This window comes from Myxocyprinus asiaticus, chromosome 46 (assembly GCF_019703515.2).
Source record: "Myxocyprinus asiaticus isolate MX2 ecotype Aquarium Trade chromosome 46, UBuf_Myxa_2, whole genome shotgun sequence".
Lineage (NCBI taxonomy): Eukaryota > Metazoa > Chordata > Actinopteri > Cypriniformes > Catostomidae > Myxocyprinus > Myxocyprinus asiaticus.
This window is the reverse complement of record NC_059389.1, coordinates 1,881,039-1,901,747: the sequence shown is the minus strand read 5'-3', so window position 1 is coordinate 1,901,747 and position 20,709 is coordinate 1,881,039. Positions and strand designations below refer to the sequence as shown.

At 35.1% G+C, this 20,709-nt stretch overlaps 1 protein-coding gene across 1 annotated transcript in view; it reads left to right on the top strand.

The window, feature by feature from the left end:
* The window catches only part of spg11 (SPG11 vesicle trafficking associated, spatacsin), a 56,286-nt gene that overhangs the window by 33,459 nt on the left and 2,118 nt on the right, over nt 1–20,709 (top strand). Inside the window, exons 19-37 of the mRNA XM_051689091.1 lie at nt 1,823–1,987; nt 2,132–2,198; nt 2,369–2,534; nt 5,211–5,419; nt 5,516–5,624; nt 8,817–8,976; nt 9,065–9,322; nt 9,430–9,630; nt 9,930–10,037; nt 11,594–11,762; nt 11,940–12,154; nt 12,361–12,510; nt 12,585–13,131; nt 14,522–14,667; nt 14,828–15,032; nt 15,241–15,378; nt 17,220–17,353; nt 17,672–17,779; nt 17,876–18,044. Coding sequence (XP_051545051.1) covers nt 1,823–1,987; nt 2,132–2,198; nt 2,369–2,534; nt 5,211–5,419; nt 5,516–5,624; nt 8,817–8,976; nt 9,065–9,322; nt 9,430–9,630; nt 9,930–10,037; nt 11,594–11,762; nt 11,940–12,154; nt 12,361–12,510; nt 12,585–13,131; nt 14,522–14,667; nt 14,828–15,032; nt 15,241–15,378; nt 17,220–17,353; nt 17,672–17,779; nt 17,876–18,044 — 3,424 coding nt within the window. The remainder of the gene's footprint in view (nt 1–1,822; nt 1,988–2,131; nt 2,199–2,368; nt 2,535–5,210; nt 5,420–5,515; nt 5,625–8,816; nt 8,977–9,064; nt 9,323–9,429; nt 9,631–9,929; nt 10,038–11,593; nt 11,763–11,939; nt 12,155–12,360; nt 12,511–12,584; nt 13,132–14,521; nt 14,668–14,827; nt 15,033–15,240; nt 15,379–17,219; nt 17,354–17,671; nt 17,780–17,875; nt 18,045–20,709) is intronic.

Here is a 20,709-nt window from a genome sequence, read left to right as displayed (position 1 = left end):
TTAACAATCTGGTTCTAAAAGTAAAATTCCAGTTGAATTTCCCCATAGGCGAATTGATTATTAAAGATAATAACTTATAAACCTTTAAAGACTGACCTACCATGAGCTCCGAGGTTGTTAATCGATGGTGTATGCTTCTGTTAAAGCAGTCAGTCCACATTATTTCAACTTAATTTTTAAAATATTGTATTTATTAGCGGAAGAACTACATTACCCATAATCCTGAAGAGAGCTCCACCAATCGCTGTAAACAAAGTGCGGCAAAAGAGCTCTGCAGCGACCGCCCACTCCAATTATACACTGTGAAACTACTTATGTATTTGTTTATATTTGAATATTTTGCAATTAACATATATAGTTCTATACCTATAATCAACAACTTTAAATCAATAGTTTGATATTTTTCCATAGTTTTTAATTTGATTACATCAAAAAATAAATGGAAAAAATACTTCCAGAACCAACATGTCCGAAAAGATGGTGGGCACTGTTGCACTCTTATTCTAAAGAAAATATTGTTTTTTTCATAATCTTTACATTAAAATGTAATAATATTAATATTAACCCTTTAAGCTCGGATGGGCCTGCCGGCAGGCAAGTGAGAAGAAAGAAATCATCCATATATTAGTAACTAAAGAATTGACCAACACAAAATGGGTTTCGTTTGAAAGCGTAGAAGCTCTACTTTCCAGTGTATGTAGGCATTATGACCAAAACTGAACAAGTGCTTTGAAATTTGCAGACAAATCAGAAATGCACTGTAAATATTATTGCAGTCAGTAAAAACATCAAACTGATCAAATATCCATGTGTCATATGTTGTTGGAAAGCTCTTAAAGAGTAGAATACAACCAGCCTATTTGTTTTACTCACAGACAAAAATATAGCGAGTAATAGATAAGTATATGTCTTTGACAATTATGTTGGTGTTGCTTACAATATATGCCATGTTTTCACTCATAACTTCACACAACATAAATGGAATATAAAATATCACATATCATTACTTAGAGGAGGTGATTATCTTTCAAACGAGTCCACACACAAGATAATCAGATGCACAGATCATTAGATAATCCACATGAAGCACAATGTTACATATGGCCACCAGGAGATGGCGCCAAATACATGATACAGAATCAGTGATGACTCAAATGACACAGAATGAAACTCATTCTGTATAATCTCATTACTAAAATCATGTCTGCATGTTATGCAAACCTTTAGTCATTGTTGTGTTTGCATGTGTAATTAGTTCTCATGTACAATTATTATGTTTTATTTGTTTGTAGAGGCTTTTGGACACTATGATAAATTATTTTTGTAATGTTATAACTTTTGATTGCTTTGTCGTTTCAACACAAACATTTTCTCAGATACAGTTGACATGACTGGGAACAAAACAAAACAGTTTTTCGGAGCCATCTTATTTACACAGAGATATATAATGTCAAATAATAAAAACAAGAAAAAAAGTACTTCTTTGGCTTAATTGTTTGTATGATTTAAAAAAAAAATTTTTTTATCGGTTTCTTAGGCTGAGAGTCTCAGAATGTATCATAATCTATATTATACATTTTTTTTTTAACTTTTCTTTACCATGATACCAAACACTTGACCCTCCTTGCTTTGTTTTTGTTTTTTGTCATGTTATAAGCCAAATGTTGGGTATGCCACTGAAACTTCCATTTGGAGCCGCTAGTACACACTTCACCTGTAAATTCTCTAATAATAAATGGCATTTTAGTCATAGCTTTCTCTTCTGCATGTTATTTAGATTTTAAGAAAGAACATTATTATGTGAACATGTCTCTGTTTGCAGGCAATGCGAGAGGGAGAGAGAGGTCATGACCCTTTGAGTAGTGTCGACCCTCAGCTTTTGAGAATGGCTCTGAGTGCGTATCCTAAACTTAAAATGGCCCTGTTCCCTCAGAGTGGCCCCCGTGGGGCCACCGTCTGCGATATATCACTGTACCACCTCATGCAGGTATTATTACAATCTGAAATGTCATTGTTCTGGCAAACACTTGCATTGACTTTAAACACTGCTCGCATTCAATACTGAAAATGTACACATTTAGATGTATAATGTACACAATGTATAAGTGTGTGTTTGTGTCTCTTTGTGTAGTCTTTGCATCCGTTGGATTCCTCCAAGCTCTTCGGATGGCAGTCGGCCAATGCCATGGGCTGCACCGGTATGCTTTTACACGTTACGACACCACAAATGGGTTTTCGCTTCGGGACATTTTTTGGGCTGATGAAATACAAGATATGCTTGTGTATCACCAGATGTCATTTTCTGATTACATCACTGTTAATTTCACTCAACTATGCACTAATTCACCGATTGTCTATTATTTTGCAGAATCGTCGAGCGAGCCGCCCCATTTCTCCAGCTCTCATCTCGTCAGTAAATATGCTCTAATCGAGAACCTGGACTTCCTGTATTATCTGCGTCACGGCAGGCCGTCGTTCGCCTACGGTGTTTTTATCGTGCAACATCTCGTCAACTGCAGTAATGTGAAGCTACAGTGAGTACAACACTCTCTCCAATACACGCCCTATTACAGCAATAAACAACAAATATGTTTTTAATTAAGACATTTTCAGACTGACTGATGAACATAATAATTATGCATTCATCATGAAAATCTAGTATTTAAAAAATGTTCGTTCACATTTTTAAACTAGATTCGCATTTCACGCGGGGAATACCAGTGCTTACAAGGCAGCCAAATAATAGTGTTAAAGTTTTAGGTAAGATTATTTAGAAAAGCCTTAAACCCCAGTTTAGCTTTTGGTTTTATTTTATTAATTATAAATAAAAGAAAGTTTATTTATTATTAACTCTTCTGTATACTACCCCAAATATAGACATATTGATAGTAACATGCAATAAATAAAATAAAGTAAATTAAAAAAAAAATAAGATCAATCACAATTCTGAGTTAAAAATATTATATTATATTATAAGACTACCCCAAATATAGATTGATGGTAATATGCATAAAAATCTAAATGAAAACAATGAATATATGTATATGCAAGGCTGGTGTTCAAATGGCAGCTGTCTTGCCGCTGCAATCATGTTACAAAGTTCCGAGCTCTCTCTGTGCTTTGCAGGCATGTTCATTCTGCTGTGCTACATTGATAAAAGGCTTGGCGCATTATATATCAGCATAATATCTCCAAACATCTGTTTTCCTGATGGCAATGCATGTGATATTAGCAGCGTTTACTAGAATTGAGTCGCTTCTCATGAGCTACAGTTTATTCAAAGGGTCATATTACGTGTTAAAGGCGTTAAAAACATTTGTGGCGTTAAACATATTTTGTGTTAACGCGTTAATAGGCCGTTAACTTCAACAGCACTAATATATATATATATATATACATATATATATATATATATATATATATATATATATATATATATACACACTGTGTACATATGTTTGTGTGTGTATATATATATATATATATACTGTATACGGTTGTGCTCAAAAGTTTGCATACCCTTGGAGAATTGGTAATATATGTACCATTTTTAAAGAAAACATGAGCGAGAAGGCAAAACACATTTCTTTTATTTCTTATGGGATTCATATTCAACTGTAGGTTATAACAGAATGGCACAATCATAAAACAAAACATGGCAACAAAGAAAAAAATGAAATGACCCCTGTTCAAAAGTCTGCATACCCTTAGTTCTTAATACTGTGTATTGTCCCCTTTAGCATCAATGACAGCATGCAGTCTTTTGTAATAGTTGTCTATGAGGCCCCAAATTCTTGCAGGTGGTATAGCTGCCCATTCGTCTTGGCAAAATGCCTCCAGGTCATGCAAAGTCTTTGGTCGTCTTGCATGAACCGCACGTTTGAGATGTCCCTAGAGTGGCTCGATGATATTAAGGTCAGGAGACTGTGATGGCCACTCCAGAACCTTCACCTTTTTCTGCTGTAACCACTGGAGGGTCAACTTGGCCTTGTGCTTAGGGTCATTGTCATGCTGGAAAGTCCAAGAGCGTCCCATGCGCAGCTTTCGTGCAGAAGAATGCAAATTGTCTGCCAGTATTTTCTGATAACATGCTGCATTCATCTTGCCATCAATTTTCACAAGATTCCCCAAGACTTTAGAGCTCACACACCCCCAAAACATCAGTGAGCCACCACCATGCTTCACAGTGGGGATGGTATTCTTTTCACTATAGGCCTTGTTGACCCCTCTCCAAACATAGTGCTTATGGTTGTGACCATAAAACTCTATTCTGGTCTCGTCACTCCAAATTACAATGTGCCAGAAGCTGTGAGGTGTGTCAAGGTGTTGTCGGGCATATTGTAACCGGGCTTTTTTGTGGCATTGCCGCAGTAAAGGCTTCTTTCTGGCAACTCGACCATGCAGCTCATTTTTGTTCAAGTATCATCGTATTGTGCTCCTTGAAACAATCACACCGTCTTTTTCCAGAGCAGCCTGTGTTTCTCCTGAGGTTACCTGTGGGTTTTTCTTTGTATCCTGAACAATTCTTCTGGCAGTTGTGGCTGAAATCTTTCTTGGTCTACCTGACCTTGGCTTGGTATCAAGAGATCCCAGAATTTTCCACTTCTTAATAAGTGATTGAACAGTACTGACTGGCATTTTCAAGGCTTTGGATATCTTTTTATATCCTTTTCCATCTTTATAAAGTTCCATTACCTTGTTACGCAGGTCTTTTGACAGTTCTTTTCTGCTCCCCATGGCTCAGTATCTAGCCTGCTCAGTGCATCCACGTGAGAGCTAACAAACTCATTGACTATTTATACACAGACACTAATTGCAATTTAAAAAGCCACAGGTGTGGGAAATTAACCTTTAATTGCCATTTAAACCTGTGTGTGTCACCTTGTGTGTCTGTAACAAGGCCAAACATTCAAGAGTATGTAATCTTTTGATCAGGGCCATTTGGGTGATTTCTGTTATCATTATGATTTAAAAAGGAGCCAAACAACTATGTGATAATAAATGGCTTCATATGATCACTATCCTTAAATAAAAGACAGTTTTTTTTGTATATAAAAACAATCACAATTCAGATTTTAAAATGTTTAACTATTATGTAAAATGTTGTATATTAAACTTTACATTACGTGTATAATTGATTCAAACTAAAAATCAAGTTTTTTTCTGGTTGAAGACCGATCTGAGATCTCGACTCTGCTTGTCTTCGTCAGGTTGACTCTGGCGGCGGATCAAGCGTACTCTTTAGGCCTGTTGAACTTCAGCTCTGCGTGTGTGTCGTCAGCGTGTGTGTGTTTCTGTGAACTGTTGGGTGTGTGTAGCCTCAAACTGAGGGTGGATGTGAGATCACTGAACCTCATACTCAAACTGTGGAGTCAGAACTGTGAGGACGGAGACGTGACATCACTCAAACAGACGCTAGGTAAGACAAAACAATGTTGGTTTCATGGGCAAGAGTATCCATGTGGATCATTTTACCCTGATCAAATGTCTCCATTGGTGTCTTTCTGTCTTCCAGTGGAGAAGGCCAGTAAGTTGGTTTCATCCGAGGTTCACACTGCTCAGGAGTTGTTGGTTCATCTTGAAGCAGCGGTCAGAGATGGTTTGGAAAAGAAAGGCATCAGTCGGTCAGTATTTGCTGGGTTTGCATCAATATATTGCGCCATTTAATCAACTATGGGCATAAATAAATAAACTATTAAACACAGTTTTCACACACACACACTAGTTTTTGTTTTACCTGAACTGAACTGAATATATACAGCGAATACTTAATGTAATGATTTCAGAGCGTATCTTTGAATATATAGTGGGTATGAGGTTGTTGTTTGGTGTAGAGATGACAACATTGAGTTGTTTTTACAAACATGTCTCCTAAAGTTTCCTTCATTCATCCATTAGTGATGCTGATGTGAAACTACTCATCGTTTAAAGCCACGTCCACACTGATACGTTTATGGTTGAAAACGCGTTGATTTCGCTACGTTTACTTATTTACTCACCCTCTCGTCCGCTCTGGAACAGCGTTTTCTTTCACCAAAAGGGAACATTTTGAAAAGCTTTTCATAACTGCGTACTTTGTGGAAACGATGACGTTTCAAATAAAAACAGATTAGAATGCACATTTTTGGACTGTCTAAATGTGTCAGTCATTCTGTTTTATCAGTGTTTATGTCTGCATGTCAATTTAAAAACACTTAAACTTTTAACAAAATGCCTCAAGTGGGGGCCTGGGTATCTCAGCGAGTATTGTCGCTGACTATCACCCCTGGAGTCGCGAGTTCGAATCCAGGGCGTGCTTAGTGACTCCATCCAGGTCTCCTAAGCAACCAAATTGGCCTGGGTAGTGTCACATGGGGTAACCTCCTCATGGTCACTATAATGTGGTTCTCGCTCTCGGTGGGGCGTGTGGTGAGTTGTGCGTGGATGCCGCAGAGAATAGCGTGAAGCCTCCACACACACTACGTCTCCACGGTAACACGCTCAACAAGCCACGTGATAAGATGTGCAGATTGACGGTCTCAGACGTGGAGGCAACTGAGATTCGTCCTCCGCCACCCGGATTGAGGCGAGTCACTACACCACCACGAGGACATAGAGCGCATTGGGAATTGGGCATTCCAAATTGGGGAGAAAAAAAATATTAAAAATGCCTCAAGACGAGTCCTGTGTGAGTGACTAATACTACAGTCTTTTAGACCTGAAAATGACATTTTTTTTTTTGTCCTTTTATGGGTTCGTCAGCTCGTCATAAAAAAAAAAATATAAAACACCAATCACAATTCTGATTTTAATTGAACTATAACGTTACATTTTATATTACATATTATATGTAATATAATTCTGTTGTATTATAATATATTATAATGCATACTACCACAAAATATTGAGAGACTGAATATGCCATATATGTATATATAAAATAAATAAGTAAATAAAAATATAAATATATGAAAGGCAGTCACAATACTGATTTAAAAAATTAAACGTAAGGTTGCATTTTTATATCACATATATAATATTATATTAAAGTAAAAAAATATTTAATAATATGAAATAATTTTAGAATAATTTTTATAATCACAATACTGATTTAAAAAATTAAACGTAAGGTTGCATTTTTATATCACATATATAATATTATATTAAAGTAAAAAAATATTTAATAATATGAAATAATTTTAGAATAATTTTTATAATTTTATAAATATTTTGATACATCATTTTATTATAATTTTTTATTTAAAAATATATTATTAAAGTAAACAAAAATATGAAAGTAAAAAATATTTAATAATATAAAATAATTTTAGAATAATTTTTATAATTTTATACATATTTTGATTCATATAATATATTTTTTAAATAAAAAATATAATAAAATGATGTAAATAAACAAAAATAAGTAAACGTTAATAAGTAAATAAAAATATAAATGTTTGAAAGACTGATCTCAATTCTGATTTTAAATTTTTTTTAACTATAGGGTTACATTTTTTGTATTATATATATATATATATATATAATATGTAATATAGTGCAATTATATTATATAATTTACTTTATACTTCCCCAAAATATAAAGACTGTTGGAATAAAATAAAATGCTATCTATATATATATATATATATATATATATATATATATATATATATATATATATATATATATATATATATATATATATATATATATACACACACAGTATATAAGTAAAAATATAAATATATATTGTGACCAATTACAATACTGATTCAAACATTTTTAACTATAAAGTTGCATTTTATAGTACATATATAATATTATTATATTAAAGTAAAAAATATATAATAATATAAAATAATTTAATAATTTTGTAATTTGATACATAATTATAATTTTTATAAATACAAAATGTATTATTATATTAAAGTAAATAAAATATATAATAGTATTAAATAATTGTAGATTATAATTTTATCAATATTTTTATACATATGTTTTATTATCATTTTTTAATAATAAAAATATATTATTGATTAATGTAATGTAATATTGAAAATTAATAAATGTTAATAAGTAAATAAAAATATAAATGTTTGACAGACCAATCTCAAAATTAACTATAAGGTTACATTTTGTATTACATGTAATATAATACAATTATATTATATTATTTACTGTGTACTTCTCTAAAATATAGAGACTGTTAGAATAAAATAAAATGCTAATATATATATATATATATATACATTTTTTAACTATAAGGTTGCTTTTTTTATTACATATATTACTGTATATTATTATATTAAAGTAAATAAATACATAATATAAAATAACTTTATTCATAATTTAATTATAATTATTTAATAATAATAAATATTATATTAAAATAAATAAAAATAACTAAATGTTAATAAATAAGTAAATAAAGATATAAATGAAAGACAATCACAAGTCTGATTTTACATTTTGTAACTATAAGGTTGCATTTAACATTATATATTAAATTGTAAAAAAGGTATCGATACAATATAGTGAGAAATGTTCACCATTGTTGATATACTGTATGATTGTTTCAACACATCCCTAATGAAAATAGAGTTTTTGAGTGAAAATGGATGTCTACTTGTGGCCATAGGAGCCTAAAATATTTTTTTTTTTTTCGTACCATTTTGCACTGTCTATATGGGTCAGACATCTCGCTGTCAAATTAAAAACTGTTTTATAAACATATCTTTAGACCATCTAGCTGTTTTTAAATGCGAGTCCTTTTGGAGCATCTAATGTAGTCTTTTAGACCTGAAAGTGAGGTTTCGCGTTCTTTGTGTATTCATCAGGTCGTCGTACGATGCGGCGCAGGAGTGGGCACTTCCTGTCCAGTTTTGTCACCTCCATGCACTTCCTCTAAGCCCCGCCTACCCGCAGGACTGTGCACATGACGGAAAGTGGCTCAACTTCCTGCTGTTTGTACAGCTGCACAATTACCCTCTCGAACAGGTGCATCTGCTTATAGATCAACGTGAATACTGTCTTCTGAATGCTTGTTTATGATCGCATAATAAATATGTTCTGCTGGGTTGTGCAGGTGAGCTCTCTGGCTGACAGTTTCAGTCCAGCTCTTCAGTCCCACATTTCATTGGCATTCCAAGATCTTCATAAGAGTCTGGAGGATCAGGGGAGCACCGTCAGCTCTTTCCCCAGAGACGAGAGCTCCGATCCCCCCAGAGAACTGTTCCAGGTGCTGCTGCAGAGCCAAGAGAGACCCAGTCCCTGGAGATACCTGCTGTCTGAAGCCGTCCGTCAGCACAGTCCTCCTCTGTCAGTGCTGGCCGCATGTCACCAGGTTTGTAGATGAAGATCTAGGAGGCTAATTGACTTTCACGAAGCTCCCTCAAACATAATAGTTTTGGGCTATTTTGATGTTTTCTACGGGTGTAATTTGATTGACAGGGTGCAGAGCTGCTTCAGTGCCTCTGTGTGTGGATATTGACATCTGTAGATGATGACATCACTCAGGAAGCCACCGCCCACATCAATGAAAGCCCAGGCCATCACGTGTGGAACCTCCATGACCTGTCAATCTTATGGAAGACCCTCCTCCGCAAGAGCAAGATCAGGCCTCTGATTCGTGGCTTTCAGCTGTTTCAGAGAGTAAGATGTGCTCTGATTGATGATGACGTTATTTGAAGTGCCCATTAACATGCTAATGGCCTTTTCTTACATTATTCTGACACCTATTACTTTCCTTATCACAATCGCAATCTTAGCTTGAACCAGCGAAATAGTTTTGCAGATGTTTTCTTCTGCAGGTGGTCATGTTACAGTTTTATGACATAAGCTCTGTATTATATAATGTGTGATTAATATTTCTTGTGTTGTTAGTTAGAAAATGTAATAAATGTTTTTGCGGAAATAGACTCATTATGGGTTTTTTTCTCTTCTCACGGCAGGAGTCTCCTCTTATTTACATGTTAAACATGTATGAACTGTGTTTTGATTACAAAGATTACCAGAAAGCCAAAGACAAACTCCTGGAGTTCCAGAAATGTCTGCTCAATGTAAGACGCTTATTATTGATTCATAAAATGTAACAAAAATCACAAAAAGGAAAACTCATTCATATGTTTGTTTATTTTGTCTGTTTGTTTGTTTGCTCATTTGCTCATTCATTCTCTGTTTTTGTTGTTGTTCTTTTATTCATTTTTTCACTTTTTCTTTCTTTGTTTCTCTATTGTTCTTTCATGTCATCCATTTAATGACATCCTCTTCATTAGTTCACTCGTTTCTTTCAAACTTCCTTCTTTCCTTCCTGCCTTCCTTTCTTTTTCCTTCCTTCCATCCTTCCTTTCTTCCTTCCTTACTTCTTGCCTTTCTTTTTTTCTTTCTTTCCTTCCTTCCTTCCTTCCTTTCTTCCTTCCTGCCTTTCTTCCTTTCTTTCAAACTTCCTTACTTCCTTGCTTCTTTTCTTTCTTTTTCTTTTTCCTTCCTTTTTTCCTGCCTTTCTTTCTTTTTCCTTCCTTTCTTCCTTCCTTCCTTCCTTCCTGACTGTCTTTCTTTCTTTCTTTTTCCTTCCTTCCTTCCTGCCTTCCTTTCTTTCTTTTTCCTTCCTTCCTTTCTTCCTTCTTTACTGCCTTTCTTTCTTTTTCCTTCCTAACTTCCTGCCTTTCTTTCTTCCTTCCTTGCTTCCTTCTTTCCTGCCTTCCTTTCTTTCAAAATTCCTTCCTTCCTTGCTTCTTTTCTTTCTTTCTTTTTCCTTCCTCCTTTCCTGCCTTCCTTCCTATTTCCATCCTTCCTTCCATCCTTCCTGCCTTTCTTTTTCCTTCCTTCCTTCCTTCCTGCCTTTCTTCCTTCCTTCCTTCCTTTCTTTCTTTTTCCTTCCTTCCTTCCTTTCTTCCTTCTTTACTGCCTTTCTTTCTTTTTCCTTCCTTCCAAACTTCCTTCCTGACTGCCTGAATTTCTTCCTTCCCTCCTTCCTAACTTCCTGCCTTTCTTCCTTCCTTCCTGACTTTCTTTTTTTTTCTTTCTTCCAAACTTCCTTCTTTCCTTTATGCCTTCCTTTCTTTCTTTTTCCTTCCTGCCATCCTTTCTTTCTTTTTCCTTCCTGCTTCCTTTCTTCCTTCTTTACTGCCTTTCTTTTTCCTTCCTTCCTGACTGACTGAATATCTTCCTTCCTAACTTCCTGCCTTTCTTTCTTCCTTCCTTCTTCCTTCCTTCCTGACTGACTTTCTTTTTTCTTTCTTCCAAACTTCCTTCTTTCCTTTATGCCTTCCTTTCTTTCTTTTTCCTTCCTGCCTTCCTTTCTTTCTTTTTCCTTCCTGCCTTCCTTTCTTTCTTTTTCCTTCCTGCCTTCCTTTCTTTCTTTTTCCTTCTTTCCTTCCTGCCTTTCTTCCTTTCTTTCAAACTTCCTTCCTTGCTGCTTTTCTTTCTTTCTTTCCTTTCTACCGACCTAATCAATTTCTTTCTTTTTTCTTTTTCTTTCAAACTTCATTCCTTTCTAAATTTCTTTCTTCCTTTCAAACTGTCTTTATTCCTTCCTTTTTTCTTTCTTTCCATTTGTTATTTACTTGATTTGTTTGTTAACTCTTCTCTTGTAATTCTCTCTGTGTGTCTGTAGTTGAGAAACAGCAGTGTTGTGTCGAGTTCAGATGTTCTGCCGGTTCAGTGGGTCGAATCTCAGGCATCGATTCTGTTAATGACTCTCCTGAAACAGAGCAGAACTCAGTACGAGTTGCGACGACTTCTGCAACTACTTGTTGACATAGAGCGACTGCTCAAATCTAATGGTGAGGAACACATGCGTGTCACGTGTAGAAAATGTACCACTTCAAAAGTTTATTTTGTCAATGTTTAGGAGTACACTAGCATAGAGATGACCTTAAAGCAAACACACATGGACTAACTGTAATAAAATCAGTCATAAAATCTCTTAAATCTCACATTCTTCTGTCGTCTCTCGTCAGGTCCGGACTTTAAGAAGCTCAGTCAGTTGAGTCAGGTGTTGTCGGATACGCCCGTGTCTCTGTCAGCGTGTCTGTTGGAGGATTATTCCACAGCTGTCCTGCAGAAGGAGTGCAGGAGGATACAGGAACAGCTGCAGGATTCTGGTCTCTTCTCACAGGCTCGGAAAGTTGCAGAATTAGCGGAGCTGCCCATCGACTGCCTGATCATAAATGAGGTGAGAGAACCAACATTTAACGTTTTAAAGTTTTAATTTAGCTGGGTAAGTTTACTTGCCCTAATGACAGTGAGAAATACACTGGTACACAGAGGTCAGCCAAACACAACAGAGGTCATTTACATTTAAAATCTTAAAGCTACAATGGCAAAAACAGCTTGTAAAATGATCTTGATAATCTTTAAGATTATTTGTGTGTCTCAAAGCTACGGCGAGATCTGAGTACTCTTAAAGCCAAACGTCAGTGGGAGAGACAGGAAACACGACTGGCGTTCTGGAGACGATGTCACGAGCAACTCAAGACGGACCGCATAGAATCGGAGGCGGCTTGTCAGTTCTTCCTGTCACAGGCGGAGGTAAAGATTAAGAACTATATTCTGTCTTATTTTGGTATGTAACATTTTATTGGAATCCCATTTTTCCTTGTTAGGAGCCATTACAAACGGATTCAGAGCTAATTCAGCTTCAGGAACGCTGCCTCCTACTGGGCCTAGCGGGTCATTGGCTCTCGCGGTGTGACCCACCTCTCCCCATCCAGCGGCTCGCTGAGCTGGAGAAACGCCAGTGGGAGTGTCGTATCCACTGGCTGGTGCTTCATAATGCACTCGAACAGGAGAGTTTGTTTGCGCCATCCGCGCTCTCCGAGAACTCCTTTGAAAACCACCTGAAAGAGTTTTCGTTTTCTAAAATGATCGCTCTGAACGACCCGGCGCATTTGAGGCTGGAGGGGCTCCCCATGACCGAAGACGCCTGTCTGTTGTCAAAAGATGATCGGAAAGCGCTGGCCGCTCTGATTGGTCAGCTGCTGAACGAGGGCAGCGCGAATGAAGCGAGTCGTGTGTGTCGGTATTTTGGCTTTTTTCACAGGGACGTTTGGCTGGTGTTGAAGTGTCGCGGATTAGCATGTGGAGAGCTCCAGCTGGGATCGCAAGAATTTCACAGTCCTGATGGAGAAACAAGACAGAGTTTGACATCATGTGAGTGACATTTATCTTCTTCTATGAATATTTGGCCAAGCTTTTAAATCTCTTGTTGAAATACTTGTGAACAAAACATACTTGGTAGCATTTTCGGTATTAAATACAGTATAAAGGTATACTTAAAGGGATAGTTCACCCTAAAATGAAAATTATATCATCATTTAATCACCCTCATGTCATGCCAAAGTTATGCAGAACACAAAAAGAGATGTTTCAACGACTACCACCATCCATCTTTTCAATGGCGGTTTTTTAATAGTGTTAAATGTTTAATGTGTAATCTGATTACAAAGTAATTAGTTACTGTAATCTAATTACTTTCAGAAAGGAGTCTAATGCACTATATACTTTTAAATCATGTAATCAGATTAAAGTTACTGACTTTCAATTAAGTTAATTGCTAAAGTACATTACTTGGGTTACACATGTTTCTTAAAAATGTTATTTATTGGGGGCCTGGGTAGCTCAGTGGTAAAGACGCTGGCTATCACCCCTGGAGTTCGCTAGTTCGCTAATCTGAATTCCAAGGCGTGTTGAGTGACTCCAGCCAGGTCTCCTAAGCAACCAAATTGGCCCGGTTGCTAGGGAGGGTAGAGTCACATGGGGTAACCTCCTCGTGGTCGCTATAATGTGGTTAATTCTTGGTGGGGCGCGTGGTGAGTTGAGTGTGAAGCCTCCACACGCGCTAGGTCTCCGTGGCAACGTGCTCAACAAGCCGCGTGATAAGATGCGCGGATTGACGGTCTCAGACACTGAGGCAACTGAGATTCATCCTCCATCACCCGGACTGAGACGAGTCACTACACGACCACGAGGACTTAGAGCGCATTGGGAATTGGGCATTCCAAATTGGGAGAAAAAGGAGACAAAAAATCACACAAAAAAATATATATATTGTTTATATACAGTAACACATTTTAAACATGAATTATGTTTATAAATTGACTTGCATGCATCAGTGCATGAGGAAATATAGACTTTATTTTGAACGTGTTGTAGAGAGTAAATTAAGAGTAAAGTAATTAGTAATGTGATTATTTTTTCCAAAAGGAAATCAGTAAAGTAATCTGATTACAATTTTTAGGAAAGTAATTATTATTTAGTAGTGGATTACTTTTTTGGAGTAACTTGCGTAACACTGTCGTTGAGTGATAACCTGAAATGTAATTAATTTTTTAAGAAATATAATTAATTCAGTGCAAATTAGGGTGAGTACATTATGACAGAATTTACATTTTTGGGTAATCTAATGTCTTTTTAATTCATTATAATTTTCATTACAGATAATTAAAGCTGAGAACATAATATACAATTTTGCCACTACTTTGCTATCTGAGAGAAATTTTGTTAAATGTTCTCTTTTTCGACATTTGTTGTCTGTCTGTAGCTCCAAGCATGGGCAGTCTGTCGTCGTTTGTGGTGGTTCCATCACCTGAAGATCAGGTTCTGAATCAACTCAAACAACTCGTGGATCAATGCTGCTGCGGCAAGAGTTACTGTAAACAAGTGCTCAGCCTTTATGAGCTATCAAAGGTACAAGACCATATCTACTACGGTTACCTGTGGAAAATGTATTCAGAGTTGCTTTTCATTGAGTATTCAGTAGGTGGCGCTCTCTCTCTCTCTCTCTCTCTCTCTCTCTCTCTCTCTCTCTCTCTCTCTCTCTCTCTCTCTCTGTCTGTCTGTGTCTCAGGAGCTGCAGTGCACGTATGCAGAGATCTCGTCTGAAGAGGCTGAGGCGGTTCTTCGTAAAGTTCTTCTCTCGCAGCAGTCGGATCGCATTAAGAAAGCACAAGCGTTCATTAGCGTTCAGGGCCTGCAGCCCGATACCGTCGCCCGCCTCATTTCCTGTGCTGTAGTCGAGGGTCTGCTCGCATCATCTCAGGAGGGAGACACAGGTGAAAAATGAGCTTTATTTCCTAAGGGTATGTAATATGATTGTTAAAGGGGATGTATGCAGTACTTTTGATGTTCAAATACTTCCTTAAAAATTATTTAATCACAAAATTGAAGGTAGAGATAATAAATGCATTGTGCTCTTTGATTACTATATATCAGGACATTCTATACTGTATGTGTTTAACATGTTTTTGTAAATGTGTTTAGGAGAGCGGTTGATGTACCGTCCAGCGGATGGGAGAGAGACGTTCCTTCAGCTTGCCAAACTGTGTGGTGATCCAAACCTGGTGGGCACCAAACTACTGGACAGCATCCCGACTGTCCCTCTGTCAGAGCTCAGCTGCAGTGAGTATTAAACACTGAACGTTTACTGCACTAATGAACTTACTGTGTGTTTAAAGTCTGTACTGGGACACCGACAGTGATTTCAAAGGCAACAGTCCTTCAGTCTCTTGACAGATTCGTTTACTTGAATTTTTGCGGTTTTGTTTTTTGTCTTGTTTTATTATGTTCTGTCTTATTTTTTGTCTTTGTTGTTTTGATTTTGTCATGTCTTGATTTTGGTTTATGTTTGTTTGATTTATTTCACTTTAGTGTTTTTGTTTGTTTTATTATGGTTTTTGTCCATAATGATCAGATTTCTTTTTTTACTTTATTTGACTTTTTTGTTCTTGTTTTTGTTTTTTTGTTTTTGTTTTTGTTTTTTGTTTTTTGTCTTGTTTTATTACGTTCTGTCTTATTTTTTTATGGTTTTGTTTTGATTTTGTCATGTCTTGATTTTGGTTTATGTTTGTTTGATTTATTTCACTTTAGTGTTTTTGTTTGGTTTTTGTTTGTTTTGTTTAGTTTTATTATGGTTTTTATCCATAATGATTCGATTTTTATTTATTTATTTATTTTATTTTATTTTTTTTACTTTATTTGCCTTTTTTTTTTTTTTTTTTTTTCTTGTTTTATTATGGTTTTGTCTTCATCTTTTATTGTTTTTTTTTATTATTATTATTATTATTATAATCTTATATCATAGTGGTTGTTTTGATTTCGTCTTGTTTTATTATGGTTTTGTTCTTTCGGCTTTTGTTATTTTATTTTTTTTACTTGTTTGATCATGTTTTGTTTTTGTTTTTAATTGTGGTTTTGTTTTTGTTTTTATCTTGTACTATAGTGTTTGTTTTGTTTTTCGTCTTGTTTTATTATGGTTGTGTTTTTTGTCTTGGTTTGGGTTTTTGTTGTGTGTTTGTTTTTGTTTTGTTTTTACTTTATTTTACTTGTTTGTTGTTGGTTGTTTTATTGTGATTTGTTTTTATTTGGTCTTGTTTTGATTTTGGTTTGTTGTTTGTCTTGTATTATTATGGTTGTTTTGTTTTTATTATGGATTTTGTCCGTAATGGTTTTGTTTTGTTTTTACTTTATTTTACTTTTTTGTTCTTGTTCTTGTTTGTTTTTTTGTTTTTGTCTTGTTTTATTATGGTTTTGTCTTCATCATTTGTTATGTTTTTTATACTTATTTTACTATGTTTTTTTGTTTGTTTTTTTATCTTATATCATAGTGTTTGTTTTTATTTCATCTCGTTTTATTATGGTTTTGTTTTTTTGTCTTGGTTTGGGTTTTTGTTGTGTGTTTGTTTTTGTTTTTACTTTATTTTACTTGTTTGTTTTTGTTGTGGTTTGTTTTTATTTTGTCTTGTCTTGAATTTGGTTTGTTGTTTGTCTAGTATTATTATGGTTGTTTTGTTTGCATGTTATTTTACTTGTTTGTTTTTGTTGTGGTTTTGTTTTGATTTTGTCTTGTCTTGATTTTGGTTTAGTGTTTTTGTTTTTTGTCTTGTTTTACTATTGTTTTTGTCAGTGGTTTTGTTTAGTTTTTTGTCTTGTCTTTTTTAAATTGTGTTTTTTTTCCCTTGTATTATGGATTTGTTTTGTTTTTCGACTTGGTTTACTGTGATTTATTTTTTATTTGTGTCTTGTTTTATTATGGTTATGTTTTTTGTCAGGTGTGGGTTTATATTGTTGTTTTGTTTTCACTTCATTTAACTTATTTTGTTCTGTTCAAATTGTATGTAGCTATATATTTAAGCTTTGGCCATACAAATACATGTAAAGACTGTAAACATGATGTTTGTCGTTTACAAAGCACACTAAATGTAAATTGAACCCTCTCTCTCTCTCTCTTTCTCTCTCTGTAGCTGTGGAGATATTGATTTTGGCTCATGATTGCTTCAGTCTCACCTGTAATATGGAGGGCATTGTTTGGGTCCTCCAGGCGGCACGACACCTGAGTCACACTCACCTGGCAAACGGTGAAGGTTACGGACTACTGGTTAGTTATCGGTCCTCATTTACCTCAAAGATGATGATCGCTGGTTCACATTGCAGCTTATTCTGGACAGGAAGAAACAGTCTGACATGTAAAGTGAACAACCACAGTTTTGTCTATTCTTTTCAACGAATTAGTCGAACCGGTTCACAAATCAGTCTAAATGATTCATTAGCAAATTGGTCTAATTTTTGATTTTTAAAAATCTTTATTTTTCTTTATCTATTATCTTTAAATAATCAGAATCAACTGGAAAGGTCGTGAAAATTCATTGGTCAGTAAGTGTGGAACCCTGGGTTCAGATAATGTCTCTTTCCACAGGTGCGCCTGCTAACAGGTATCGGCAGGTACAACGAAATGACATATATATTTGACCTGCTACATCAGAATCATCGCTTTGAGATGCTCCTGAGAAAGAAAGTCGAGTCGGTGAGAGAACGATTTTTACTGTATTATTTGAATCACTGAGTGTTTGATGTACGCCTCATTCTGACCTGATGGAGTGTGTGTGTGTGTGTGTTATAGAACGTCCGACTGAAGACAGCTCTGTTGGACTACATCAAACGCTGTCTTCCGGGTGACAGCGAGAAACACAACATGGTGGCTCTGTGCTTCAGTATGTGTCGAGAGATTGGAGAAAATCATGAGGCCGCTGCAAGAACACAACTCAAAATCATCGAATCACAGCCGTGGGGTGAGAGAACGCTCTGCCATACCGATCTTTATCTTTACTGATTATAATGTGCACAAAAGAAAGTAATAAACTATGATATTGGTCTATGATATTAGACTTGCTACTACAAGAACATACACAGACATGCTTCTGCACAATTAGACATAAATACAATAACCTGACAAAACAGGAAAGATACAAAACCACATAACGCAAAACACAACCCCCTAACCAAGCTAATCTACCGCCAAGTCTTGTGTACTTCTGCTGCTCCGAAGACCCATGCGCACCAAGTGTATACTTGCTAAGTGCGCTTTGGCCTGCTTGGCTGAATGGCTTAAACGGCTAGTGACCTGACTCATAATGTGTAACTGGACCAGGAAAGCCCACAGCTTATTTAACTAGTGACTTAGACTGGCTGTGTGTGGATTTATTTAGACTAATGACCAAAGAGAGCGACGTGTGCCAGTGCCTGATTTAGCTATGGTTTACCTTGACTAAGACTTGCTCCTATGTGTCATAGCCAAAAGCAGACCTAACCGTGCAATTTAGTAGAAAAAAAAGCCCCATAAACCACCTGAGCAAACAGCATTTTCAGAGAAAGCTCTCGTAGTGTGCTGTAGTGAAACTGGCTTATTTGCAAACTGAGCAAATTGAGATGTTAGGAAAGAGAGAGTGTGCAAGCTGATTGGCTTGACATATCACATGAGCGAGCTGATTGGCTAATAGATAACAAGTTCAAAGAACTTATCAGCTTAAACCATGTAAAGTTTCATGCCTGAATTTTAGTAATATTTGTTAAAGTTTAGTTTAGGTATAGTACATTGTTAGCTATAGTTTAGTTATGGCGCAGTTTTAGTTTAAGTTATAGTTTAGTTTAAGTGTAGTTTTAAGTGTAGTGTAATTGTAGCTATAGTCATTTAGTTATAGTGTAGTTTTAGTTTATATTAGTTATAGTTTAGTTTAAGTAGTTGTAGTATAGAATACTACAGTATAGTTATAGGAATGTACACTGTAGTATAGTCTACTTATAGTATTTTTTTATTTTAGTTTAGCTATAGTGTGGTATAGTATAGTTAAAATAAAGTATAGAATACTAAAGCATAGTGTAGTTTAGTTATAGAATTGTATACTGTAGTATTCTACATTTACTGTGTATATATATATATAATTTAAGTTATAGTATTGTTATAGTTTATTATAGTATAGTTTTGTTTTAGTTACAGTATAGTATTAGTGTAGTGTGCAGTATAGTATTAGTGTAGTGTGCAGTATAGTATTACTGTAGTGTGTAGTCTAGTATTACTGTAGTGCAGTATAGTATTGGTGTAGTATAGTATTAGTGTAGTGTGCAGTATAGTATTAGTGTAGTGTGCAGTATAGTATTACTGTAGTGCAGTGTAGTATTAGTGTTGTATAGTATTAGAGTAGTGTGCAGTATAGTATTAGTGTAGTGTGCAGTATAGTATTACTGTAGTGCAGTATAGTATTAGTGTTGTATAATATTAGTGTAGTGTGCAGTATAGTATTAGTGTAGTGTGCAGTATAGTATTAGTGTAGTGTGTAGTCTAGTATTACTGTAGTGCAGTATAGTATTAGTGCAGTATAGTATTAGTGTAGTGTGCAGTATAGTATTACTGTAGTGCAGTATAGTATTAGTGTAGTATAGTATTAGTGTAGTGTGTAGATAGTATTACTGTAGTGCAGTATAGTATAGTATTAGTGTAGTGCAGTACAGTATTAGTGTAGTGTATAGTATAGTATTAATGTAGTGTGTAGTACAGTATTAGTGCAGTACAGTATTTGTGCAGTACAATATTTGTGTAGTGTAGTATTAATGTAGTGTATAGTATTAGTGTATAGTGTAGTATTAGTGTAGTGTGTAGTATAGTATTACTGTAGTGCAGTATAGTATTAGTGTAGTATAGTATTAGTGTAGTGTGCAGTATAGTGTTAGTGTAGTGTGTAGTATAGTATTAGTGTAGTGCAGTATAGTATTAGTGTGGTGTGCAGTATAATATTATTATAGTATAGTATTACTGTAGTGCAGTATAGTATTAGTGTAGTGTATAGTATAGTATTAGTGTATTGTGTAGTATAGTATTAATGTAGTGTGTAGTACAGTATTTGTGCAGTACAATATTTGTGTAGTGTAGTATTAATGTAGTGTAGTATTAGTGTAGTGTGTAGTATAGTATTAGTGTAGTATAGTATAGTGTTAGTGTAGTGTGTAGTATAGTATTAGTGTAGTGTAGTGCAGTATAGTATTAGTGTAGTATAGTATTAGTGTAGTGTGTTGTATAGTATTAGTGTAGTATAGTATAGTGTTAGTGTAGTGTGTAGTATAGTATTAGTGTAGTGTAGTGCAGTATAGTATTAGTGCAGTATAGTATTAGTGTAGTGCAGTATAGTATTAGTGTGGTGTGCAGTATAATATTAGTATAGTATAGTATTAGTGTAGTGTGTAGTGTAGTATTAGTGTAGTGTGTAGTATAGTATTATTGTAGTGTAGTGCAGTATAGTATTAGTGTAGTGTATAGTATTAATGTAGTGTGTTGTACAGTATTAATGCAATACAGTATTTGTGTAGTGTAGTATTAATGTAGTGTGTAGTATAGTATTAGTGTAATGTATAGTGTAGTATTACTGTAGTGTGTACTATACTACACACTACACTAATGCTATA